Source organism: Bombus terrestris, chromosome 1 (assembly GCF_910591885.1).
Source record: "Bombus terrestris chromosome 1, iyBomTerr1.2, whole genome shotgun sequence".
NCBI lineage: Eukaryota > Metazoa > Arthropoda > Insecta > Hymenoptera > Apidae > Bombus > Bombus terrestris.
In genome coordinates, this window is record NC_063269.1 from 15,972,881 (window position 1) to 15,994,557 (window position 21,677).

The 21,677-nt window shown below is 32.9% G+C and overlaps 3 protein-coding genes across 15 annotated transcripts; 2 read left to right on the plus strand and 1 right to left on the minus strand.

The window, feature by feature from the left end:
* Positions 1–761: 761 nt before the first annotated feature.
* On the minus strand, positions 762–21,176 carry LOC100650674 (3-hydroxyisobutyrate dehydrogenase, mitochondrial). 5 transcript variants are annotated; one of them, XM_048406006.1, is made up of 7 exons: positions 21,041–21,176; positions 3,122–3,201; positions 2,635–2,813; positions 2,408–2,529; positions 1,325–1,535; positions 1,128–1,254; positions 762–1,052 (listed from the first exon to the last, which is right to left on the minus strand). In XM_048406006.1, the coding sequence occupies exons 1-7, from the start codon at positions 21,084–21,086 to the stop codon at positions 864–866; spliced, it is 954 nt and encodes a 317-aa protein (XP_048261963.1). In that variant the 5' UTR covers positions 21,087–21,176; the 3' UTR covers positions 762–863. The 5 variants fall into 5 exon arrangements, with proteins under 5 accessions (XP_048261963.1, XP_012169245.2, XP_012169234.2 ...); XM_012313855.3 differs by lacking the exon at positions 21,041–21,176 and adding an exon at positions 4,590–4,772; XM_012313844.3 differs by lacking the exon at positions 21,041–21,176 and adding an exon at positions 3,561–3,603.
* LOC100644202 lies at positions 5,844–16,912 on the plus strand. Of its 9 annotated transcripts, none has more exons than XM_048405876.1 (14): positions 5,844–7,222; positions 7,299–7,443; positions 7,519–7,701; positions 7,955–8,106; positions 8,183–8,279; positions 8,410–8,476; positions 8,566–8,806; positions 9,443–9,632; positions 10,591–10,681; positions 10,755–10,910; positions 10,998–11,081; positions 12,939–14,356; positions 14,428–14,776; positions 16,810–16,912. In XM_048405876.1, the coding sequence occupies exons 1-12, from the start codon at positions 7,051–7,053 to the stop codon at positions 13,218–13,220; spliced, it is 1,860 nt and encodes a 619-aa protein (XP_048261833.1). In that variant the 5' UTR covers positions 5,844–7,050; the 3' UTR covers positions 13,221–14,356; positions 14,428–14,776; positions 16,810–16,912. The 9 variants fall into 9 exon arrangements, with proteins under 9 accessions (XP_048261833.1, XP_048261837.1, XP_048261826.1 ...); XM_048405880.1 differs by having other exon boundaries at positions 14,428–14,766; positions 16,754–16,912; XM_048405869.1 differs by having other exon boundaries at positions 14,428–14,766.
* On the plus strand, positions 16,831–19,802 carry LOC100650874. The gene is made up of 8 exons (XM_012313885.3): positions 16,831–16,973; positions 17,212–17,338; positions 17,440–17,533; positions 17,852–17,967; positions 18,057–18,293; positions 18,374–18,579; positions 18,650–18,718; positions 19,526–19,802. The coding sequence occupies exons 1-8, from the start codon at positions 16,946–16,948 to the stop codon at positions 19,669–19,671; spliced, it is 1,023 nt and encodes a 340-aa protein (XP_012169275.1). The 5' UTR covers positions 16,831–16,945; the 3' UTR covers positions 19,672–19,802.
* Positions 21,177–21,677: the final 501 nt, after the last annotated feature.

Here is a 21,677-nt window from a genome sequence, read left to right on the forward strand (position 1 = left end):
CCAAAATCTTTTCTGCAAGAAATTATTTATTTGAAAGACTTTAATTACGAACGAGTGAGATACTGATTTTATTATTCTTCGAAATGTTGGTTACAAATATTATTTCAAGCGTAGCTATCTCGAGTGCAACGTGTTGGTAAGGTAGAGCAAGTCGAAAATATCCTGATAATTTAGGTTTAGAATTACTTTCTCAGATTAAATTTTTTTACTTTGAAGTATCTTTTTTGTGTGATGTTTTAATAGATAACATGCGATAATTGGATATTTAATGATGCTATAATCGATACGTCTAATTCAATTGAGAAAGTTTTAAACTAGTAAGTGGTTTAACATACCGCGCTAGTCAATGTAACGACGTGTGCTATTTACGTCTATCAGTAATTTAATTTTCGTATGACTAGAATTGAATGTAAGTAATCAAGGAATACGTATGATAATTTTAACATGATTATCTCCGTTTGCACTATAAATATAAGTAACTTTAAAACGTGACGTATATAAATATCAGCATGACAAAGTCGGTATAGTAGAAAACTAATACGTTTGTAAAAGACAGTAATCTAAAACAATTCGCTTCTACTTTATGTTACGTCCTATTTATTATTATATATACTATAATATATTTACATGTAACATTAATCTGTAATCTTTCAATTTATTATTCTTGATTTGTTACCGACACTTCATGACTGTTCCGTCTTGTAGCGCACTCTATGCTATCACAACACGTTTCAAAGTTTAAGATACAGAAAATCCAATACTACATTTCAAACATGTCTAATTACGTATAAAAGATTATAAAATCATTTATTATAATACACACTTAATAGTAATAAATTAGTTACATCATTAGATTTCTAGAATTAAAGTTGCTGCTGACCTTTAAGAAATTGATAAACGAAACTGAAATCTTTCTTTGTAAATCCTTGAGCGATAATTGCCCTATAAATTTGATGAGCCAAGGATCCAAAAGGAATACTTGCTTCTACCTTAGCCGCGGCAGCCTGCACCAATCCTAAATCCTTGGCCATTAAAGTCACTCCAAAACCACCCTAAAATTAAATCCATTAAATACACCAATAAAACGAATCTTAACAAAATAAAAGAAATGCAACGTAATTAAGTACCTCGTAATTTTTAGAGCTTGGAACATTGTCGAGGATACCTGGAACAGGATTATACAACTCGGAAGACCAACATCTGCCGGAGCTAGAGTTCACAATATTAGCTAACACCTTGGGATCTAAACCTAACCTAAAATACAATAACTAAATGAAACAGTTATATTTATAGCGTAGTATGAAATACAAACTGCATGAGTTACTTTTGTCCGAGATTAAATGCTTCAGCTGTACCGATCATGCTAATAGCCAAAAGCATGTTATTACATAATTTTGCTGCTTGGCCCATACCCACGTTTCCACAGTGAATTATCTTAGATCCCATGGATTTTAAAAGAGGCTTGGCAAGTTCGAAATTTTCCTTAGAACCTCCAACCATGAATGTTAACGTTCCATCCTTAGCTGCGTTTATACCTAATTGGAGTTAAACGAAATGACATTAACACATGGTCAAACATATCTTCGCACCGTCCATGAGTATATTGGACCATCTACAACCACATCTAGCTTTTTACTATCGTACCTCGCTGATCACATTATTCAATCATTTTTTAAGTCAAATGTTTAAGGGATTTTTCTGGAAAGATTTCGCTCAGAGTGTAAATAATACAAGTTGCCTAAGATGCGAATAGTACTAGATTTCCAATTTTTATGTACGGCAGTGGGTTCTATTTTTGAGACAAGAAATTGTTTATAGTTCAAATAAAGAGATTACATCTATTAAACAGTTATAACATCCGATTGAATGTGGTTTATTAATACGTAATCTTGGACAGAAACTTGACGGAAACGTAGAGCGCGAGTTTCAAATCGTTTAAATAGACAGAAAGAGAAAAAGCAAAAAGGACGGAAGCAAGAAAGAAAGATGTGGGATATGCTCTATAATGATAGATCTGAAGCACCTATGTGCAACAATAGGTGCTATTTTCTTTGCATCTAATTGTAGAGTGTAAACATATTGTGGGTAAAACCAGCTTAAGAATTATTAATACTTTATTATCTTTTTCCAGGTGAACGGGGTCGTTTGCGACTCATGGTTCCTTAGAGACTTTTGTTCCTTACGATGAATGAAGAACGTTGCAATAAAATAACTTTGATCTTGAAAATCATACTGAAATTCAATTTTTCACGAAGTTTTCTTACAAATTTTCATTAATTCGGAAGTGTAGATTTTCTCCACGCTGGTTTATATACATTATTCACTTTTCATATACTCTGTCTTGTTTCCTCATGCACTTTAAAACTTTTATTAATGCATCTGAATTCCACGATCTATTTAGAATTACCTCCAGATACTGGACTGTCTATAAAATTAACGCTAAATTTTGCAGCCTCCTTCGCCAAGATTTGAGATACAAACGGATCTATTGTGCTGCTATCGATCAGCAGAGTGTCCCTTCTCGCTGCACTGAAAGTACGAAAAGAGAAAAAAGATTCGGATATTTCTTTTTTAAAGATAATACGCTTGATAAATTGAGGGGATACTTGAGAGATAACACGATTACTTATTTACCTCAATAAACCATTCTTAATGTTATAAACGTCCAGAACATCTTGATTAGATGGCAACATCGAAACGACTACTTCGACGTTTTTTACCACTTCAGTAGGATCCGAAGCTCTGTTAGCACCTACCTCTGTCAACTTCGACACAGCTGATTCGTTCACATCAAAGACGACTAGTTTGTGACCCTGTAACATGATATAAATCAATACATTCGATTTCAAATGAATCTTTAGATAAGTATTATTTGATTGCAAATATGCATATATGGAAAATTTAAGCTTCTTCGAGTGGATTTTTCTTTTGTAAATGAACATAATACACAAAAAATATAGGAAATATCTATAGTAAAGTTTCGTAATTGTTATATAATTACAATTACTTGTTACATAATTTAATAGGTGAAGCCATTCTCCATTTATGCCTTATTTCGCTTATTTTTTACAAAATTACGAATTTGCATAAATATACGTAGTCTGAATAATGAATAATTTACGTTTCGTAGAATATTTCTCGCCATATGACCACCCATGTTGCCCAAACCGATGAAACCAACTCGAGAAAAACATCGTTTCCCTGCATTACATGTAAGGAAATAAAAATATAAAGTAAACATTGATTTCTTATTATCATCGAATATTTTTACTATAAGATAAACAACCTGCACTAACACAGATAACAAACTTCTGCAATGAAGTAAAAATACTCATTGTAAAAATGCTTGTATCACACTACGTTAAGAAAATTGATAGTTATCGTTCAATTCTATCATTATAGAATATTATGATGCACAATGGTCATATAAACAACTAACTATATCACGAAACATCACATGTATACGAAAAATATAACACTGCAAAGTAACGAGATATAATATTTTCATGGGTAAAGTTCAGTTGTCGAGTACTCAGCACAAAATTCAACGAGAAACTAACCAAGCAGCTCACGACTGATGTTTACCATAAACGTGTTATCGACATGAGTTCAGTCTAACCTTATCGTACAAATAAATATTTTTCTGCTAATTGTGTTGTACTAGAAAATGTGTACATAACTACTATATTATTATAATATGCCTTTTAAAGACATTGTTTGTATTGCGTAACGAAGATAATATAAGTACGAAAATGGGAATTACTTTCTCGTAGGGCCGTTTAATGTTGCGACAAATTCATGCCTTGTCGTTAGTCATTTAAAAAATAATTGTATGCTATTTTATGTAGATATTTATTTATTTCTTACGAGTGGAAGAAATGAAAATACACGTTCTTTGTTATTAGACAATCATCTTTTTTCTGGTAGTACATTCAAATATCTACTTGATAATGAACAAAATTTATTTGATTGTGAAAATGGTAAAACGAAAACTTTAAAACGATTCGTTATAAAAGAACGGTTTTATTGAATGGTTTTTTACAGAATGGTTTTTTATTTTACGAGATAAGCATAAAGTCGGTGCCAAAAGACAGGTTATTAAATTTGCATAATGTTGTCTAGAATTCATTATATACAAAACATGGACATGAAAAGAATTACAAAGAAGCGCGTGTTTGGCCTATTGCATTATATTCCGCTGCATTACCATCTATTTTATCGAAATTTTTCTACAATAAATCCAGAACTGCAAGCATCAGCCTCAAAAGTAAATCAAACCTTGATGCAGAGAATAACAGTGGCAGTGATAATCCCGACAAATATATAGATTGACTCATTCAGATTTTTCTATCGATACTTGACATGCGACATAATTTCTTGATGCTGATTTCTTTTAAAAAAACCATAACGATTTTCTTCTGTTTTTGTCGCAATTAATTTCATTAGTGTTTTATTGCTACTTGCGATTTAAATCGTTCCAGCTTTGTTGATGTTTGCACGTGAACTAAGAACAAAGTGGTTCGATAGACCATCCTCGTTCAAGGAAAAAAAACACTGTATGTGGTTAACTATTTAATAGAAATATTTACAGAATACTAGGAGCTGTCCAGTAATCGTGCTTCACGTTGCACGTAATTATTCTGTATAAATTATCTTGCGCGAGTGTTCTACCAGTTCGATATACGGATAACTCTAACGTAAGAACTTTCAACCGTTCGGGTCGTTCGGACTGCCTTGAATGTTTTGTAGATTCTAACGACGAAAAGGAGGAAAAGATGGCTTTGACTCCTTCCTTCCACACCCAATTTCAGGAGAATGGGAGTCGTGTGCAAGCGATATTGTATTTGATAGATGGCGTTTTGACAATTTAGGGGAATTTACATGATTTCGTTTGCTCATGGTCACTCGGTATCGATACGGTAATGATAAGATAACATATTGGTTAATACGACAAACATGACTTGCAGATAGAAATCAACAAGGTTACTATTAATATTTTTTTTTTCGTGTACTAAACATACAACTTTTGGCTGTTGCATCTCCAAGTACTTCCGGTGCATTTGCTATAAAAGTATACCTATACTTTTATAGTTATAGTATAGTATACCTATACTTTAAAAGTATACCTATACTTTTATAGCAAATGCACCGGAAGTACTTGGAGATGCAATAGCCAAAAGTTGTATGTTTAATACACGAAAAAAGAAATATTAATAGTAACCTTGTTGATTTCTATCTGCAAGTCATGTTTGTCGTATTAACCAGTATGTTATCTTATCATTTCCGGTAGAATAAACAATAAGTAATAGCAATAAATAATGACAAAAAGAGCAAAATCATTTCCTGTGTCTTTATTAGTACCAGTACTGCCATTCTTGCGTCACTAACTGAAGAAAAATGTTGCTTATCTCGATTTTAATACTAACGGCCTTACACTAATTTGCTTCTGAATATCCATATACGAAATTTAATGTCATTTAATAGTACTTTCATATAATTAGAAAAATTTGCTATTATACAAATGATATGTAGAACACAATAAAAAACATTTCATTGATAAATAAATAATAAATAATCTGGAAGAAAAAGGAGATAATATCTTGTATGTATAATATATTGCTTAGCTCCGTACTTTTTATTGCTTTTCACAGAGAAAAGAGTCATGGACATTCTTAATAGCTCCATGATAACATGTTTAATGATACAGATATATGTATCTATCAATCGATATTTAATCCTTTTAGAATTAAATTTTTTCTGGACCTTGGAAAAAATTTTTTGTCGGTTATGTAAAATCTTATAGTAATGTGCTTATAGTAAAGTAGTATAGTAATAGTGCTTATAGTAAAATCTTATCAAATTTTTCGACTTTTATGGATAATAATATATTCTATTATTGGATTGGCAACTAAGCAATTGCGGATTTTGTCATTAGTTCATTCAATCGCTTAGTTGCTGACCCAATAGTTAGAAGTAAGTCACATCATAGTAAAAATATCATGGTAAAAATAAACTTGCTATTGTATGAAGATTCATCATTCTTGCTATGAATCTTCAACTATTAATATATTCATAGTATACAAAGAAGACAAAATTTTATTATTAATTTAAATTTCAGTTTTATCGAAAACAAATACATACATATCTCGTGTAATCTAATACGTTTAATCTAATATGTTTAATTAGTTGACGGTTTGTTGGAATACATTTAAACAACGTATAACAATTCAGAATTTACTTTCACCTTTAAAAGCATCATTCTATTTTATATATATTTCATGAACAGTGCACAAGATATGAAAAACAAAGAAATGCCACGACAGAGGATAATAAAGAAAAAGCTTCGAGGAACGATAACAAAGAATATTCCTCATAACTGATATTTAATGTTATTTTGTTAGATTATCTTCTCATACACGAGGCATCGATGAATACTTAAAACATCGTCAATTAGACATCAACGAAGCTATAAGCTTTGAAACTCATTTATAATTATATGTTTTGTGTCAAGCATGAGTCGTAATTCTGTTTGCACACTTTTTTATCGTCGTTCTTATCTGCCATCAAACCGCACCCTTAATTTACGTTTGTGTACAATAGACCACTCAAATTGCACGTATCGTCGTGTTCAGAAGCTTGTATATATATTTACGTCACCCTCTACGTCGAATCGTACTCCCAGCAACCTGAGAGGAGGTTACACTCAGGCTGGCCCTACGTTGACAGAGAACTTGGCGAAAAAGGGAGACGACGCTGGACTACACGGAAAACACACGATTTGGAGATTAAACAAACGGTTTCCTTGCCTCCTGAAAAGATTTGTGCTTAACTCTTAACGCTACGACTTTTAATTGTGAATATCGACCGGCAACTCCAACTTATTCTCGTCATACTTCGATTTGCAAGTTTTTAAGTGTCAAATTTTAAAGAGTAGAGCGCCGCACATCGGTGGTGCTAGAGAGGCACATTTGTAGAGTTAAAGGTTAAGTTGCGCGCGAAATAAATTAAATGGCGGGAATGCTTGCGTATAAATAATCGTACGAGTTCATTATGAAGGTGTATTCGTTGATTTACACATTTGTAGCGTCTATTTTTATAGCGATGGCTGATAAAAGAAATATCTTTTTATCGAAGGGAAAATCGTGGATTGCAGATGAATATTTTACGAAACTTATCAAGTTGTCGTTTACTTCTTCTGGATGCTGCAACGTTTTCTTAAGCGGTTAGTAAAAATAAATTATGGATTTTATTTATGTTTCTTTGCTTAAATTACTTAAAAATTATGAAATTTTATTTAGATACGACTGAAGATTCGGAAACGTTGTTCAATCAATTCAGAAGCATCTATCCATCCAATTACCTCTTGAAATCGGACACGCACGACTGCCACGAATTCTTTTTGTTGGGATCAAGTGAAGAAGGAATCATGGAGTCTATAAAAAAGTAAAATAAGAGAATCACGTTTGAGTGTATAAAGCCTGTTCCGTTTTTAATAGAAATATTACTGTTTCATTAAAGAATACCGTTACTACAGTGGAATACAGAGATTCTGATTATAGTGAATAACGATATTTCCAATGATTCTTGTCTATTGAATAATTCTGTGTACGGAATTGCAAATATAAATATTGTCTCTATGTCGGGAATGTGGATATTATCAAAAGACTACATAAAACCGCGAGTCTTTACTAAAGTTGACAGGTAATACATAATGATAAATAATATAAATTACGGTAGAACTCCATTTACTGAAAAGAAATGTTAATTAACTGCTATTATGTAAATGAAAAACAATAGCTAATAGAATGGATGAATAAATTTATAAAATATGATGTATTTATATAACAGCAATAAAGAAAAAATAGTTTTACATAAATGAAGTTCTATCATAAGAAGAAATTGTAAATATCATTTCAATGCGTGGCATTATCATCCTTTTTGTTAAAATTCAAAGATACAAGGAAATTCAGATAAACGACAAGGTAAACTTTCATGGTAGAGAATTACAAGTCTGCAGCGATTATATTCCTCCTATGACGTACTTGAATCATACAATTCAGAAAACGATTAATGGTATACAAGCAGAAGTATACACAATGGATAGTGGTATATAAATAAATGAATCGCATAATTTAATGCAACATTTGCCATAAGGGTTGTAAGATATATTTTTAAAATACAGATTTGGATTGGGACGGTATCGAAATGCGGTTGTTTCTAATAATGGCGGAAAAATTAAATTTCACGTGGACTTTGAGGAAACCAGAGGGAAACTACACGTAAATATAATGAATATAATCAGTCTTGTTTTCATTAGTTCTCTGAATTATTTGTTATTGTTCATTAAAATGAAAAATTGTATTAGTAATTTAGCTTTAATTTGCTTTTAACTTCGTCTTAATTTGTTAGATATGGCAAACGAATCAACGACACATATTGGATGGGCGGTATAATACAAATGATACGTGATCAGAAAGTACACTAATTTATTCTTTATTTATTCCCCTAAAAAATAAGTAGAAAATTAATTAAAAATCTTTTCATATTTATCCTGTGTTTCTGCAGGTAGATTTAGCGTTCGCCAGTATTTGGCTAATATTGGATCAAGAAAGATTCGTGCAGTTATCCGAACCTTGGTACCAACTACATATACATTTTTTGGTACCTCGTCCTCGTCGAACCACAGACTTTTTGGCTCTCAAAAGACCATTCTCAGAAGAAGTTTGGTTCTTACTCTTATCTGTACTGTTACTACACAGCTTCTATGCATATGTTCGGACTTGGATTGATCCTAAATTTCCGAAACGTAAGAAACCATAAAAAATACTTTTTGCCGTATATTTCATCGTCATATTATCATCTTATAGATTCCAAAATACTATAATTCTTCAATCATATTCTTTCATTATATATATCTATATGTATATAAATATGTGTATATAAATATATATAATATATATTTATATTTATACAAACCATTATTGATAATACTATCCCTTTGCGGACGGGACGGTTCGAAGTCAACCGTACCGTAAGGCCAAGCTGCTGCCGCGATAGTCAGTAAAATTGCCAGCGCACATTTCTGCATAGACACGACTCTCCACAGGATAAATAAAATGACATGCATGTGGGTCTTTTATATATACGCATATATGAGATATATGAACTTCTCGACCATAGCGAAGCGTTTACGTGGGACACATATATGAATCTTCTGGCTCCATCAGTTGTTTTCGCCAAACGCATATATGAGTTCTTCAGCCAAATTGATGGTTTATGCAGAACGCATATATGCGGCGGTAGTCCGCAAAGGGCTATATCATTTATACAAACCATTATTGATAATACCATATAAACCATTTTTGATAATCTACGTCATTGAATAGAAAAATAATAAACATACTCAGGAGTCAAGAGAAAGTGAATAAAACAATCTTTTCAGGATATCGTAATTTTCTAATTATCCTAACCGATCTGATTGGCTGTTTACTAAGCATGTCGGTACCGAAGAGTGTCGGGACCACGATGAACAAACTACAGATTCTTTTCTGGCAGACTGCGGGCTGGTTAATAATTGCAGCTTATTGCAGTAGCCTTGCGGCTAGACTTGCGAGTTCAGACTACGAGGACAGGTAGGTAACAGGGAATCGAAGTTTCTAATCATCAGACGAAACAAAAAATCGCCGCAGTAGACTACTATTATAGTTTCGCTTTTACTGATCTCTGCTTTTATTAATCTCATCTGTTTTTGTTGAGGTAGAAATAATTGTTCTGCACATCAGGATATGATCTTGATAATATTATTTAATATGCAAAGTAAGTACGTAATTATGAAAATACGTTATATATACTACAACCAGAAGTATTAGGATACGCACTCTATATACATACACACACATATACACAACATATAAGGTTACAGAGTGTTCGGCAACAGGTGTGAACAAATTTAATGGATTATTCTTGAATCTAAGATAAGATAAAAATCAAGAATAAAAAAATTGCGTTTTCGGCTTTGTTTTTTAATTATTGGCAATTTAAAATTAGTCGAAATATCCCTGTACGTGAGCAAACCTCCTTACACGAACGAAAGGAGGGCATCGTAAGCAGCGAATGCGCAAGGATCTTCAAATCGAACAGTACATAGCAGCTTACCTCACGTAAATCGTAGCGAAAAAAATTATGATATTTAAAGCCGCAAATCATGCTTTGCATGACCACGAGATTTAAATTATTAATGACCTTTGCACGACCATTTGCGCGAGAAAGAACGTAGATTATACATTATACTTGCCTACCCACTAAATTCCATAACAGCATATCGAAAACCGCCTGATGAAATTTTCGAATAGAAAACATTATTTCTCTAATGATAGTACATATATCTCTATATATCTCATGTATATCTATACATTTCTAATAACAGCACATATAAACAATGTTTATATAATTTTCATACACGCACCGCGACCATGTATGTACACATTAGGTTATATTTATTGAAAAACTTTACCAAGTTTCATAAGAAACAAATAAGGATATCCACTGTACAGATAAATTTAAATAAAAAATCATAATAAATATTTTTAGGATCGATACCATCGAACAATTTGTTCAAGCAAATTTGCAATGGGGAAAAATGGGTCAACCACCTCCATTCGCCGATTTCTTCGACCTCACGGTACGTCACTTCAATCGAAATGATAATTTTCCAAAATTCACATTAAAAAAGAAAATACATTTGATTCAACTAGAATCCACATGCAGCGCAACTACCGAATAGATATCGTCAAATACAAAATAGTACACAGTTAAAGCAATTCATTACGCAAGGTAATTACGCTATTCCAGGAAAAATACTAGACACTTACTTTTTTCCAACCGACTATATATCAAACGAAGACTTAAAGGTATCTATGCAAAACTATATTTTACATATGTTTCATACACGTGTTGCAAAAGAATATTCAAGTTATGAGTAATATAGTTCATCATAGAATTATAGATTGATGAGAGAACCTGTGGGACACTTTTATGCTGCTTTTGCCGTTCAACCATGGCTTCTGAAACCCATAAACAGGGTAAATTACGATTTTCAGTATCAAAACTCTACATAAATGAATATGGCAGGAGAAAAACATGATGAGTGCAATTTCTTTAATTTTTTTGTTTTAACATCACTCTACAATTAAATAGGAAAATTTTAATATAACATAATTGGAAATGGAAATAACTTGATAGATACGAAGGTGGAAAAAATTTCTTTCAAAATTATCGATAATGATTGAAGTCAACGAATTTTAATGCAAGCGATATTGTAACATCTTCAATACTGTAATATTATGACGAAGAATATTTTGAAGATCGTGAAGAAAATGGAAAACATATGTTTACCTCCAACATCGAATATAACCCTCACCCAAAAGTCTTACGTCTTAATTAAATTAGAGAAACTTAAGTACATAATATTAATATGATATTAACATGAGAAAGGAAGCATACATATATAAGATATCGAAATTATAGAAATTAGGATTACTAGTGGTTTCTATCCTATATGATAAATTTATTGATAGATGGATTTATTTACAGTGGTTTAAACAGGAAACGATGGTTATTTAATGTGAGCTTAATGCAGTGATGCGATATAACTAAGTTAATCCACGACTCACAATTTACAATTAACAACTCATAACAATTCGGCAACTAATGATTAACCAAGCCGCAATTCGCTCACAACTTTCTCTCGACTTAACTGACAATTCGCAACAAATGAACTCCTCGCAACTAGGTTCTCGATTAACCCATTTGCATCATGGTTCTATTTCAGAGGACTGGTCCCTATCACCGCGCGCGGTCGGTCGTAGGTGCAGTAAATGACATCCGAATTTTTCATGGACTTATCGAAAATTTACTGTTCAAAACGATTGGTAGACAATGTTATTTCGCAAACATCGCATCTTACATTCTTTATGACGGAGGAAAAAAGAAAAAGTTATTTATTTAAAAAAAAATAAGAAGTAAAAAATTAAATCATATTATTTCTCGTGTTCTTTAAAATGGTCACTACAATAAACTCATATAGGCGGGATGGGGACAAACGGGTCAAACGTGAACTTTCACATCTGAAGGATACTTTGCGACTGAAATAAAAAGCAGTCTCAGCGCACGTAATAATCCACGCTTGGTGATAGAGGACAGTCGTCCGAGCGCTTGCATGCAAATAGATAACTGACTACTAATCGATTTTCTTCCTCAAGCATCTCTTTGTCATCTTTCCTTACCACCACGCACGTGTTGCGTAACCGTCCGCGATCATTCACATACGCCTCCTTCCGGGTACTATTTGACTGAAGGACTGGGGACATTGATGGGCCGCTTGGTTCATTGAAGTTTCCTGTCCCTTTCCTTTCGGCACTTAGGCTTTCTCGCAACATTGTTTATAGTTCACCCGATATTTCGTAGGTAATCCACGATACTACACATATATGTAGGTATACAGTACTGACGTATTTATAATTTTCTTTAAAACATATGTGTAATCTGAAATTCATGATCTACACTAAATATCCAAGTTTTTGTAAAAGTAAGGGATATCCTAAGATATCAATTTTTAGGAGGATTGTATAAAAACAATTTTGATAATACGCAACTGATTGACGATACAGTGAATTATAAAGCCGGTTTCCTGCAAAAAATAAGAAACGTGATTCAACGTAATTTTATTATTTATAATTTTATAGTATTATTTATAATTTCTAATTTATTTACAGATATTATATAAAATAAAAAAAATACGTAAAATATGCTAATATTATATATGTTAATATTATTCTACACAATTTGTTTATTTCATGCAATATTTATAAATTTTAATCTCTAACTCGCATCACATGAATATGTATTTATAATAACTCCTATTTTTTCTATGTATACAGATCATTCTCTGGTTAAAGGAAACCGGCATCGTTATTTGGCATTTGCGCGATGTTATTCGCAGACGAGATAATTATAATCTACGCGAAGTATTCGTGGAGCACGATAGATACGACGGACACGTTCAAGTTCTCGGATTGATGCCGCTAGGCGCTGGATTTTTCTTCTTACTCGTTGGCATGTCGATTGCAACGTTTGTATTTTACTTGGAGTTGAAACGCACTGCTAAAACTGCCTCTGTTCACGATTGTCTTCGCCATATGGATAAAATACACGATGCATAAATAACATAATCGTAAACATGCAATAATTTTATATAATTGCTATATCATTGTACAAATAAAGCAATCTCGTCGTCAAATTGTTGACAATTCTAATCTTCATAAAAATGTGAAATATCTCATCACTAACAATTTGAGGACGAGATTTTATTATCATTTCTCGACAAAATATACATTATTAGAATTTGCACGTTTAAGAATTTGGAATAAAGGTCATTAATAATTTAAAAAATAAATTGTAATTTAAATTCCGAAATATTACGCAACATCAACCGCTAAATGTCACTCATGGGGCACTGCGCATCGTATACATATGTAGTATGCCAGTACAACCAGCGTAGAAATATAGTGTGATCGTGTAGTAACATAGTCGTGATTTGAATACATCTTCTTACTGATGATCCATGATTACAATAAAACAAAATGAATCACACATAATTCAATAAAATAATATAAAACAAAAAAAGGTTTTGCATCTATTATTTCTTTATAAAACGAAATTTAATAAATAAAACGAAAGAAACTTTTGAAATAACCTAATATTTGAACACTTCTTCTATGAATATATGTATATATCATAAAGTAAATATCCTTAAATTACATCAGCACGGTAGTAGAAACGAATCTGAGTATGTATAAAGAAATTACGAGGTATTAGTATATAAGTTACAACATTTAGCGAGATCATTATTGACATTTTTTCATCGCAGCTTGCATCTTCGCAGTCTAAAGGTTAATTTAGAAAACGCGAGATTTCCTCTAACATTCGTAATAGTATATTTTTTCTATTTGGAGGATCGTCACCGCTTGAACGTCACGCAGCGAATTTCAGTGACTTATCTAATAAATATCTCTAAGAATCCTTCACAACGCATAGGAGGACAATAAATGACGCTTCGTGCTGATTGGTCATTTTCTTGCGTTAAGTGAAAACCAATCAGCGTCCGTATTTCGGAATCTCCGTTGCGGACCTTATTAGAGCTCGACATGACATCTGCAGTTTCATTTGTGTCGTTCAACCGCGAACATCAACTAGGAAGTTATTAGATACTCGAGAGAGAGAGAGAAAGTCTCTTTATTAGAAACAATTGGTATAATCTTGTTCGTGATTTCGAATCAATAATATCTTCTCCGCCAGAGTAAGTTATGAATGATTAATTCCCTTAATTTTTCGAGAGAAGAGTTTCATATAGTCTGATTTTTATGGTAGCATGCCCACTGGAAGTGGAGCATTTGAAAAGATAGCAGTCCCACCTGCATATCCTGACTTATCAACATTTCAAAGCATTCGTGGAGACAAAATCGTTCCATTAGTCGCAACGATCAGTTGACCGCCTTCCCAACCATACTCGACTCGTCAACGTCTCCAATTATTCGTATCATTACGTGGAGTGAAGTATCGTTCATCAGTGAACAGTCACACGGGGATTTTTCAATTGTAAGCAGCATCGATATGTGTTCGCGGACGAGTATGATATCGTTAATCATTCGTAACGTTCAATCGTATATCACGTCGCATCTGTTTCGTAACGTATAATCATCTGCAATCGTAAGCAGTCGTAAATGTCATTTTAACCGACAAGACTACATTTCCAAACTGGTTTTAACTTTCAAATCCTATTTTAGTATTCACACCGCGAACTTCAAAAAACGTGTACCAATACTTTCGCAATTGTGTTCGAAATATTAGATAATCGTGATAAATTTTGGCGATACAGATGCAATATAGATGATATAGGCATTATCGGACAACGATTACAGTCTTTTACGTTTTGATTTTTGAGAGTTATCGATCACAAGTTACTCAGAAATTACATTTATCGATAAATTAACAATGCGTTTGCGAAATCAGTTCCGTCGACGGAAGTATTAGTTCAACATCGCGCTGCATTTCAGTAGTATTATACCCAGAAAACTAAGCAGTACGCTAACTGGCAATGACCGGTTTATAAAGTACGGGATAAGAATTGTTATGTGGATTTAACGACACGGACGGTGAAGTACAATAAAGCTACGTGTGCAATACGGCGTAGAACAAGAGAAAAGTGATCTTCATTGCCTGATAATTTATACAACGAGATACGAGATCTCTGTACAGTGTCCCAGTTTTTTTCACGAGAATGATATTAGCATATTCTACGAATGACAATAAGAAAAAGTGTTGCATAAATATAGACACAAAATCGCCTTAAGAGAAAAATTAAAACGAAGGTGACTGGCCAATTTTCGTTTAACACGTATACATCGATGGTATTTATCTAATCTATTTACTCAAGTTATGTTTATAAATTGAGGTGATAATATGACTAGTATTAACGCTAACAATATCGACATTTATTAAGTTGTACGATCTCGTATCAACATGCTACGAGAGTTCCCCAATAGAAAATATGCTAATATTTATTTTATTTACGGTTTCACACATGTAAATGCTTTACATGCTGTGCGGGAATATCAGCGAAGACTTGTCAATAGAAGAGTAACATACAGTTTAGGAGAGTTCATGAACGATTATGTAGAGGCGGATCGTTTCATTGTGTAAAATAACAGCAACAATATGTACATGGGCGTGATGAAAATCGAAGTCTAAGAATTTTAAAAGTTTGCGATAGTAATACGCTACAGAGAGAGTGTTCACCGAGCGTTCTATCAACTAAGAATATTCAGAGCTATTATTTGGTGAAGGCTGCATATTACAGACATCCGTATAACTACATTGCGTAATAGAAACTTTCGTTCATTGATTATGAAAAGAGTCGAATGGAACTCCTCTAAAATAATAATTTCCAACTAAACGTTCAAGAAGGTATTTTCAATATGCGCAATAACCATCAATGGAGACAAGAAACTCCACACTCTGTTCGAAAAAGAGCATATTAACGCTAATTCAAATTTAATATGTTGGAAGGAATGTGTAACAATAAAATATTTACTTGGGCGATTAACTGCACATACATTTTTGAATCTTTTGCAATATGAATTTGCAGAATTGGCAGGAAATATGCCACTATTTCTTCGTTTTAAATTTATGGATACAATTGGATAGTTGTGCAACACATTATGTTGTGGAAACGCAGCGATGTTTAAACGAGAATAATTCTTACAAATACACGAATCAGAGAGGACCAGTCACTTGACCTTCAAATGTCTGGACATGGCACTTAATTTTTACTTATCTGGAACAGCAAAAGAGAAAGGCTAAAATGTAAAAATGGCGTTACCAGAAAAAGATTTAATTTATGCGAGGGATTGACGCAAAAAATTTACGATGTATTTATAGAAATTAAAGAAAACCAAAAAAATTTAAATTAAATTTAATTAAATTAATTAAATTTAAAAAAAACCAAAAAATATTCGCAACGTAGCACATTCAATTTTTCATAGATGGCGATCTTGTATTAACAAGAATAGGCGATACTATGAAAAAGGGCCAATGAAGATAAATATTACCTATTATTGTTTCGTGTCCTCTAATTCTTTTACTAAGCTCTTAGACTTACGTTTATATAACATCTTTTTCTTATTTTCACTCCTAGTAAAATATGCTGATATCGTCTTGTTGAAATGATCTGGAACACCTTGTATATTGTAGATTTTAATAAAATAGGACCTGTGACGAAGCGTTAAGATGCAGTGAAAACGGTGCCGTGTTGAACCCTGTAATTTTCTACGTGAAATCTTTAATTCTGACATTATTTCAAAGAAAACGTTTTATTTAGCAAAGGACGATGAGCACTAAGAAACACATCACCGACGGTAAATATTTATTTAAATACTTGTGTATTTGTTTTTTTCGTCTCTTTTTTTTTTTTAATTATATAAATAATACATTCTTTTCATATCAACATAATGAAAATGGATTGACCTTATTGATACGCTTTGAGGTCTTTATAAAAATAATTTTGTGAAAATACTAAACATTGAGTTGAGATAATAAATTTTTATCTGCCATTTTAGTAACTCATAATTACTAAATGTTTGTATCTGTTGTTAGCTCAACCGGCAACGGTGGACGAGCATTTTCAACTGATCTTGCATGATAGGGAAATTATTGATCATGATTTAGTAAAAGTGACATCGGATGATCTACCTGAGTGGTTCGATGAAAGGCTATTTAAAATGTGAGTAGAAGATTAAAATAAATAATAAGATTTCCCTCGAAGTGTAAGATTGTGACAAGCAAAGAAAACACATAAGTAATTGATGAAAATTATAATTTTAGAGGCCAGGGATATTATAACGGAAATTTACTAGGATTTGGAACTGCACTTGCGTCAGGCCTCACAGCAATATTAGCTGTTCCAGACATACTGGAGGTAATTTACATACTAACGCGTTCAATTGGAAAATCAAGTATTTTCTATATATCTATATTTCTATATATCTAGCAGCACAAGAAAATGTCAAGTAAAATAGATCATTCAGATTTGAATTACAACACATGCTGAATTTCACGATTGCTCCATATAATTCCATTCTTTGGATTTCTGCATTGTTAAATTTAAAAATATTCTTGCCTATTATTTTCAAAGTCCGCACATTCGATCAAGGGGACTAACGAAAAAATCATAAAACCAAAATAGAAATGATAACTACTGTACGGCCCAAGTAAGGAAATATTTTTTACTTTGAAGGTTCTTCTTTTCACCAGGCAAAATGCCACAATCATCTCGTCTTACAAGCGATTCTCCCAAACGCTGCTATTCATGTACGCACTCTTTCACGAGGACATGCTCGATCCAAATTCGAAGTGAGTTTCAAAAAATTTCATTAAATATCGCATAAAAATATTCGATGGAACCTGTGATATTAAATCTGCTTGAAACACTTCTATTGAAGATGGTTCAGTGCGCTGAACGCGATTCGACAAAAACACGTGAAGGTCAGTAAAAAGCGTGTTCAGAGGAATCTCCATGGGATATACCAAAAGGACATGGCGATTACGCAATTCGGTTTCATAGGGTACGTCTTTGTGTGTCCCGAAAAGATTGGACTGGCGTACGCTACTGAGGAGCAGAGGATAGGTTTTAATCATTTTTGGCAAGTAACGGGTCACCTATTGGGTATAAGCGACAGGTAATAGATTTATAAAATATACAAAGCAAAACTGGAAATTCCATGATAAGAAATAGCTCCAATTGTTGCAATCTTTTTAGGATGAATATTTGTAGAAGAACGGTGGAGGAAACGGTAGAACTATGTAGAAGAATTCAAAATGAAATATTGGCAAAACATTTAGAAAACCCGCGTCCGGAATTTGTACGGATGATGAAAAATATAACGCATGGATTCTGGTACGTCGATTTGTCAGTGAACGAGGACGCTTTCCTTAGTCTCGCATACAATCTAACGGGAATTAAATGTTAGTACATTTAAGTATATTTTATTTACTTTTATTAGAAAGGCAATACTGAGCTAATTTTCTTCTTTAGATATAAAGCCCATTGGGTGGTACTCATATTTGAACCAAAAGACTCGTGAATTGATATTATACTCATGTGGTAAGTAATTGCATTTTGTTAGAAAAAGGAATTAAAAATTATATAGAAATTATAAGATAATAATAGCATAAAATACATTAGATTCAATAGATTTTGCTTATAAGTGGATCTTGAAATTTAAATATTAAGTTGCGTAATACGTCCTATCGCGATTCTCTAAATTCTTAGATAAATGTACTTATTCAGTAGCTCGTGCGGAACCTAAACATCGCATTTGTCCATTATACCAAGTTTTTTTAAATGCAATGTAACCAATTCGTGTGAAATGTGTAATATATTGGTAATTTCTCTTGTTGAACGTCTTAGATTTTGTCCAATTAAACTAGCTATTTTATTCACATTAATTGTTATCGGCCTGCCACTTCGTTTTCGATCTTCCAAGTTGTAGCCTCTATCATTATATTTTCTAATTCGTCTTTAAGTAATACGTTTGTTAATGGCATTACCACCATAAATATCATAAATTCTTTTCTTTATTTGTTCCGCGATCTCTTTCCTAAAAATAAAAAGCCATCAAATGCTGAAAACGAATACTCTGATCGCTCATTTCAAAGATGCATTTTTCTCGATCAAAACTAAAGAAGAACTAATCGCTACCGCAGATAAAATGCTTGCAGAGCACACTTAACTCAATATCTTTATGCATCCCAACTGTTATAATATAAGCAACAACTCCAGATAACGTTTTCCGAAAAGCGTACCGCCGTCGTGCCTACGCGATAGAACTATTACATGGCTTATAATTAGCTAAAATAAAAGATTTCATACATTCCTATTCGATAGTTCTTTAATAAAATTGTTTTACAGATATGCCGTTCATTGGTTGGGTGATACGACAAATATTCAATTTAATACTCGCAGTGTCTTACTGGATACTAGAATATTATCCACTGATACCAATGTTAGCATTTGGTAGAAAGAATGCAAAACTTTGTCTATATTCAGAAAATTAATATTATTGTAATTATTATAATATACAGGATGTTCAGCAGTAGGTGTAAAAAAATTTAATGGGTTATTTGTAAAACTAAAATAAAGTGAAAATCGAAAATAAACAAATTGCGTTTTCGGCTTTGTTCTTTAATTATTGACAATTAAAAATTAGTCGAAATATCCCAGTGTGTGAGCAAACCTCCGTACATAATGAAAGTAGATTAGCCTAAGCAGTGGGGTGCACAGGAAACCTTAAATCGAACGATACATAGACAGCAGCTTATCTCACATAAGAAGAAAATTATGATATTTGAAGACATAAAATGCACCATGTTTTGTAAGAAAAATCGTAAATTTAACATTATACCTGCTTACTTGTCAAAATCCATAACTGCATATCGAAAACCGCCTCATGAAATTTTCGAGTAGGGAGCAATGTTTCCTCTATTCCTTTGGCTCCATACATAATTAATAAATAATAGCACATGTACATAATGGTTATACGAATTTCTGTGTGAGTTTTTTGTGGACACCCGCTGTCGGGATGATCGCGGAGTGTATGTAAGATTTATATAAGGATCACTTCTTACATTATTTTTATATATTATATATACTATATATTAATATATAATATTATTGATATTAAATGATAAAATCAAAACATGTTTTAAATGGTGGTATATTTGATAAATTCAATAGTTATAAAAATATATAATCCATGTACGCAGTTGATCTACCAGATTAAAATTGCCTATTTATTGAAATTGTGAATGAAGCACGATTTAAGTGTTTATAATTATTTTACTTATGAAACGAATTCGTTCAGAAATGAGTAATATTGTATATAAAAACATATATATTTATATAAAATACATGTATTTATCATCGGTAGCAACTTTATTCTATATATGTATACTGTATCGATAATGTCGCATGTGACAGGATAATGATAAGTGATCATCTAACTCTCGAAATAAAGTAACACGAAAAAGAATTATATCCACATCTATCCTATGCGTTGTCTATACCTAGCCTCATCGATATATATATCTATTGCTTAATCATCAAGTGCTTTACAGATTTGTATTATCCATAGTCGATACCACTAGATCTGCGACCGACAATGAAACGAGTTATGATAATAATACTGATCACCAGAGTTCGTTGTGTGTCACATAATGTTAACTAAATATTTAAATGGTAATAAATGATTGATTAGAAATTATACGCAATTATAATTCATTAAGCCAGAATGAATTAAGCATAACCTGTAGATAATATGTAGACTTGTCATTTAACTAATGATTGACCGTCTTAAAAAACACAGACAACTTTCATTGTAACCAACAGTAAAAGAAAGACCTACTTTTTCAGAAATATATAACATACCTTTGCCGGTGTGCGTATCGATAAATCTATTATGGTGAAGAACCATCTGAAGGAATATCGTGGAATGAAAATCCTAATGATCGTGCATTAACGACGCATTTACCATTTCCTATATCTCGATTATTAACAGCATTTAATAAATCGTTCAATAGCTTTTTACTTCAGAAACACATCAATCGGTCATTCAATCGAATCAACCACTTTCCAGCTATTTCCTCCATGCCATTCCCTGTGTCTGTAACTGTCAAAAATTGGTCATTCTATCTGGCGGCGAGCATACCCCGATATCCCTGTCCGGCACTGGCGATAATTATCAGTTGCAATTTGTCTGGCACTGTTCTCCGCTCTACTCCACCCACAAACACCGCTCGAATCTCCACTCTTGGGCGCGTTCATCCATTCGGTGTGCCATTATCCCATCTCTCGCCGCGCAACGCCATTCTCTCCCTTCACCCTCCCCCTTCAGGATCGCAGGATCATTTTTTACGCGAGTCGCGTGATTCCATGTTCGCCGCATCTTCGATGCGAGCTGGTTAGAGAGACTCGCGTGAGAAGTAAGTCTCTGCTCGCACACACCTTCGTGCACCGTGCCAGGACACGATCGCTCGCGTGCGCGCGCGTTTAGTTCGACTAACAC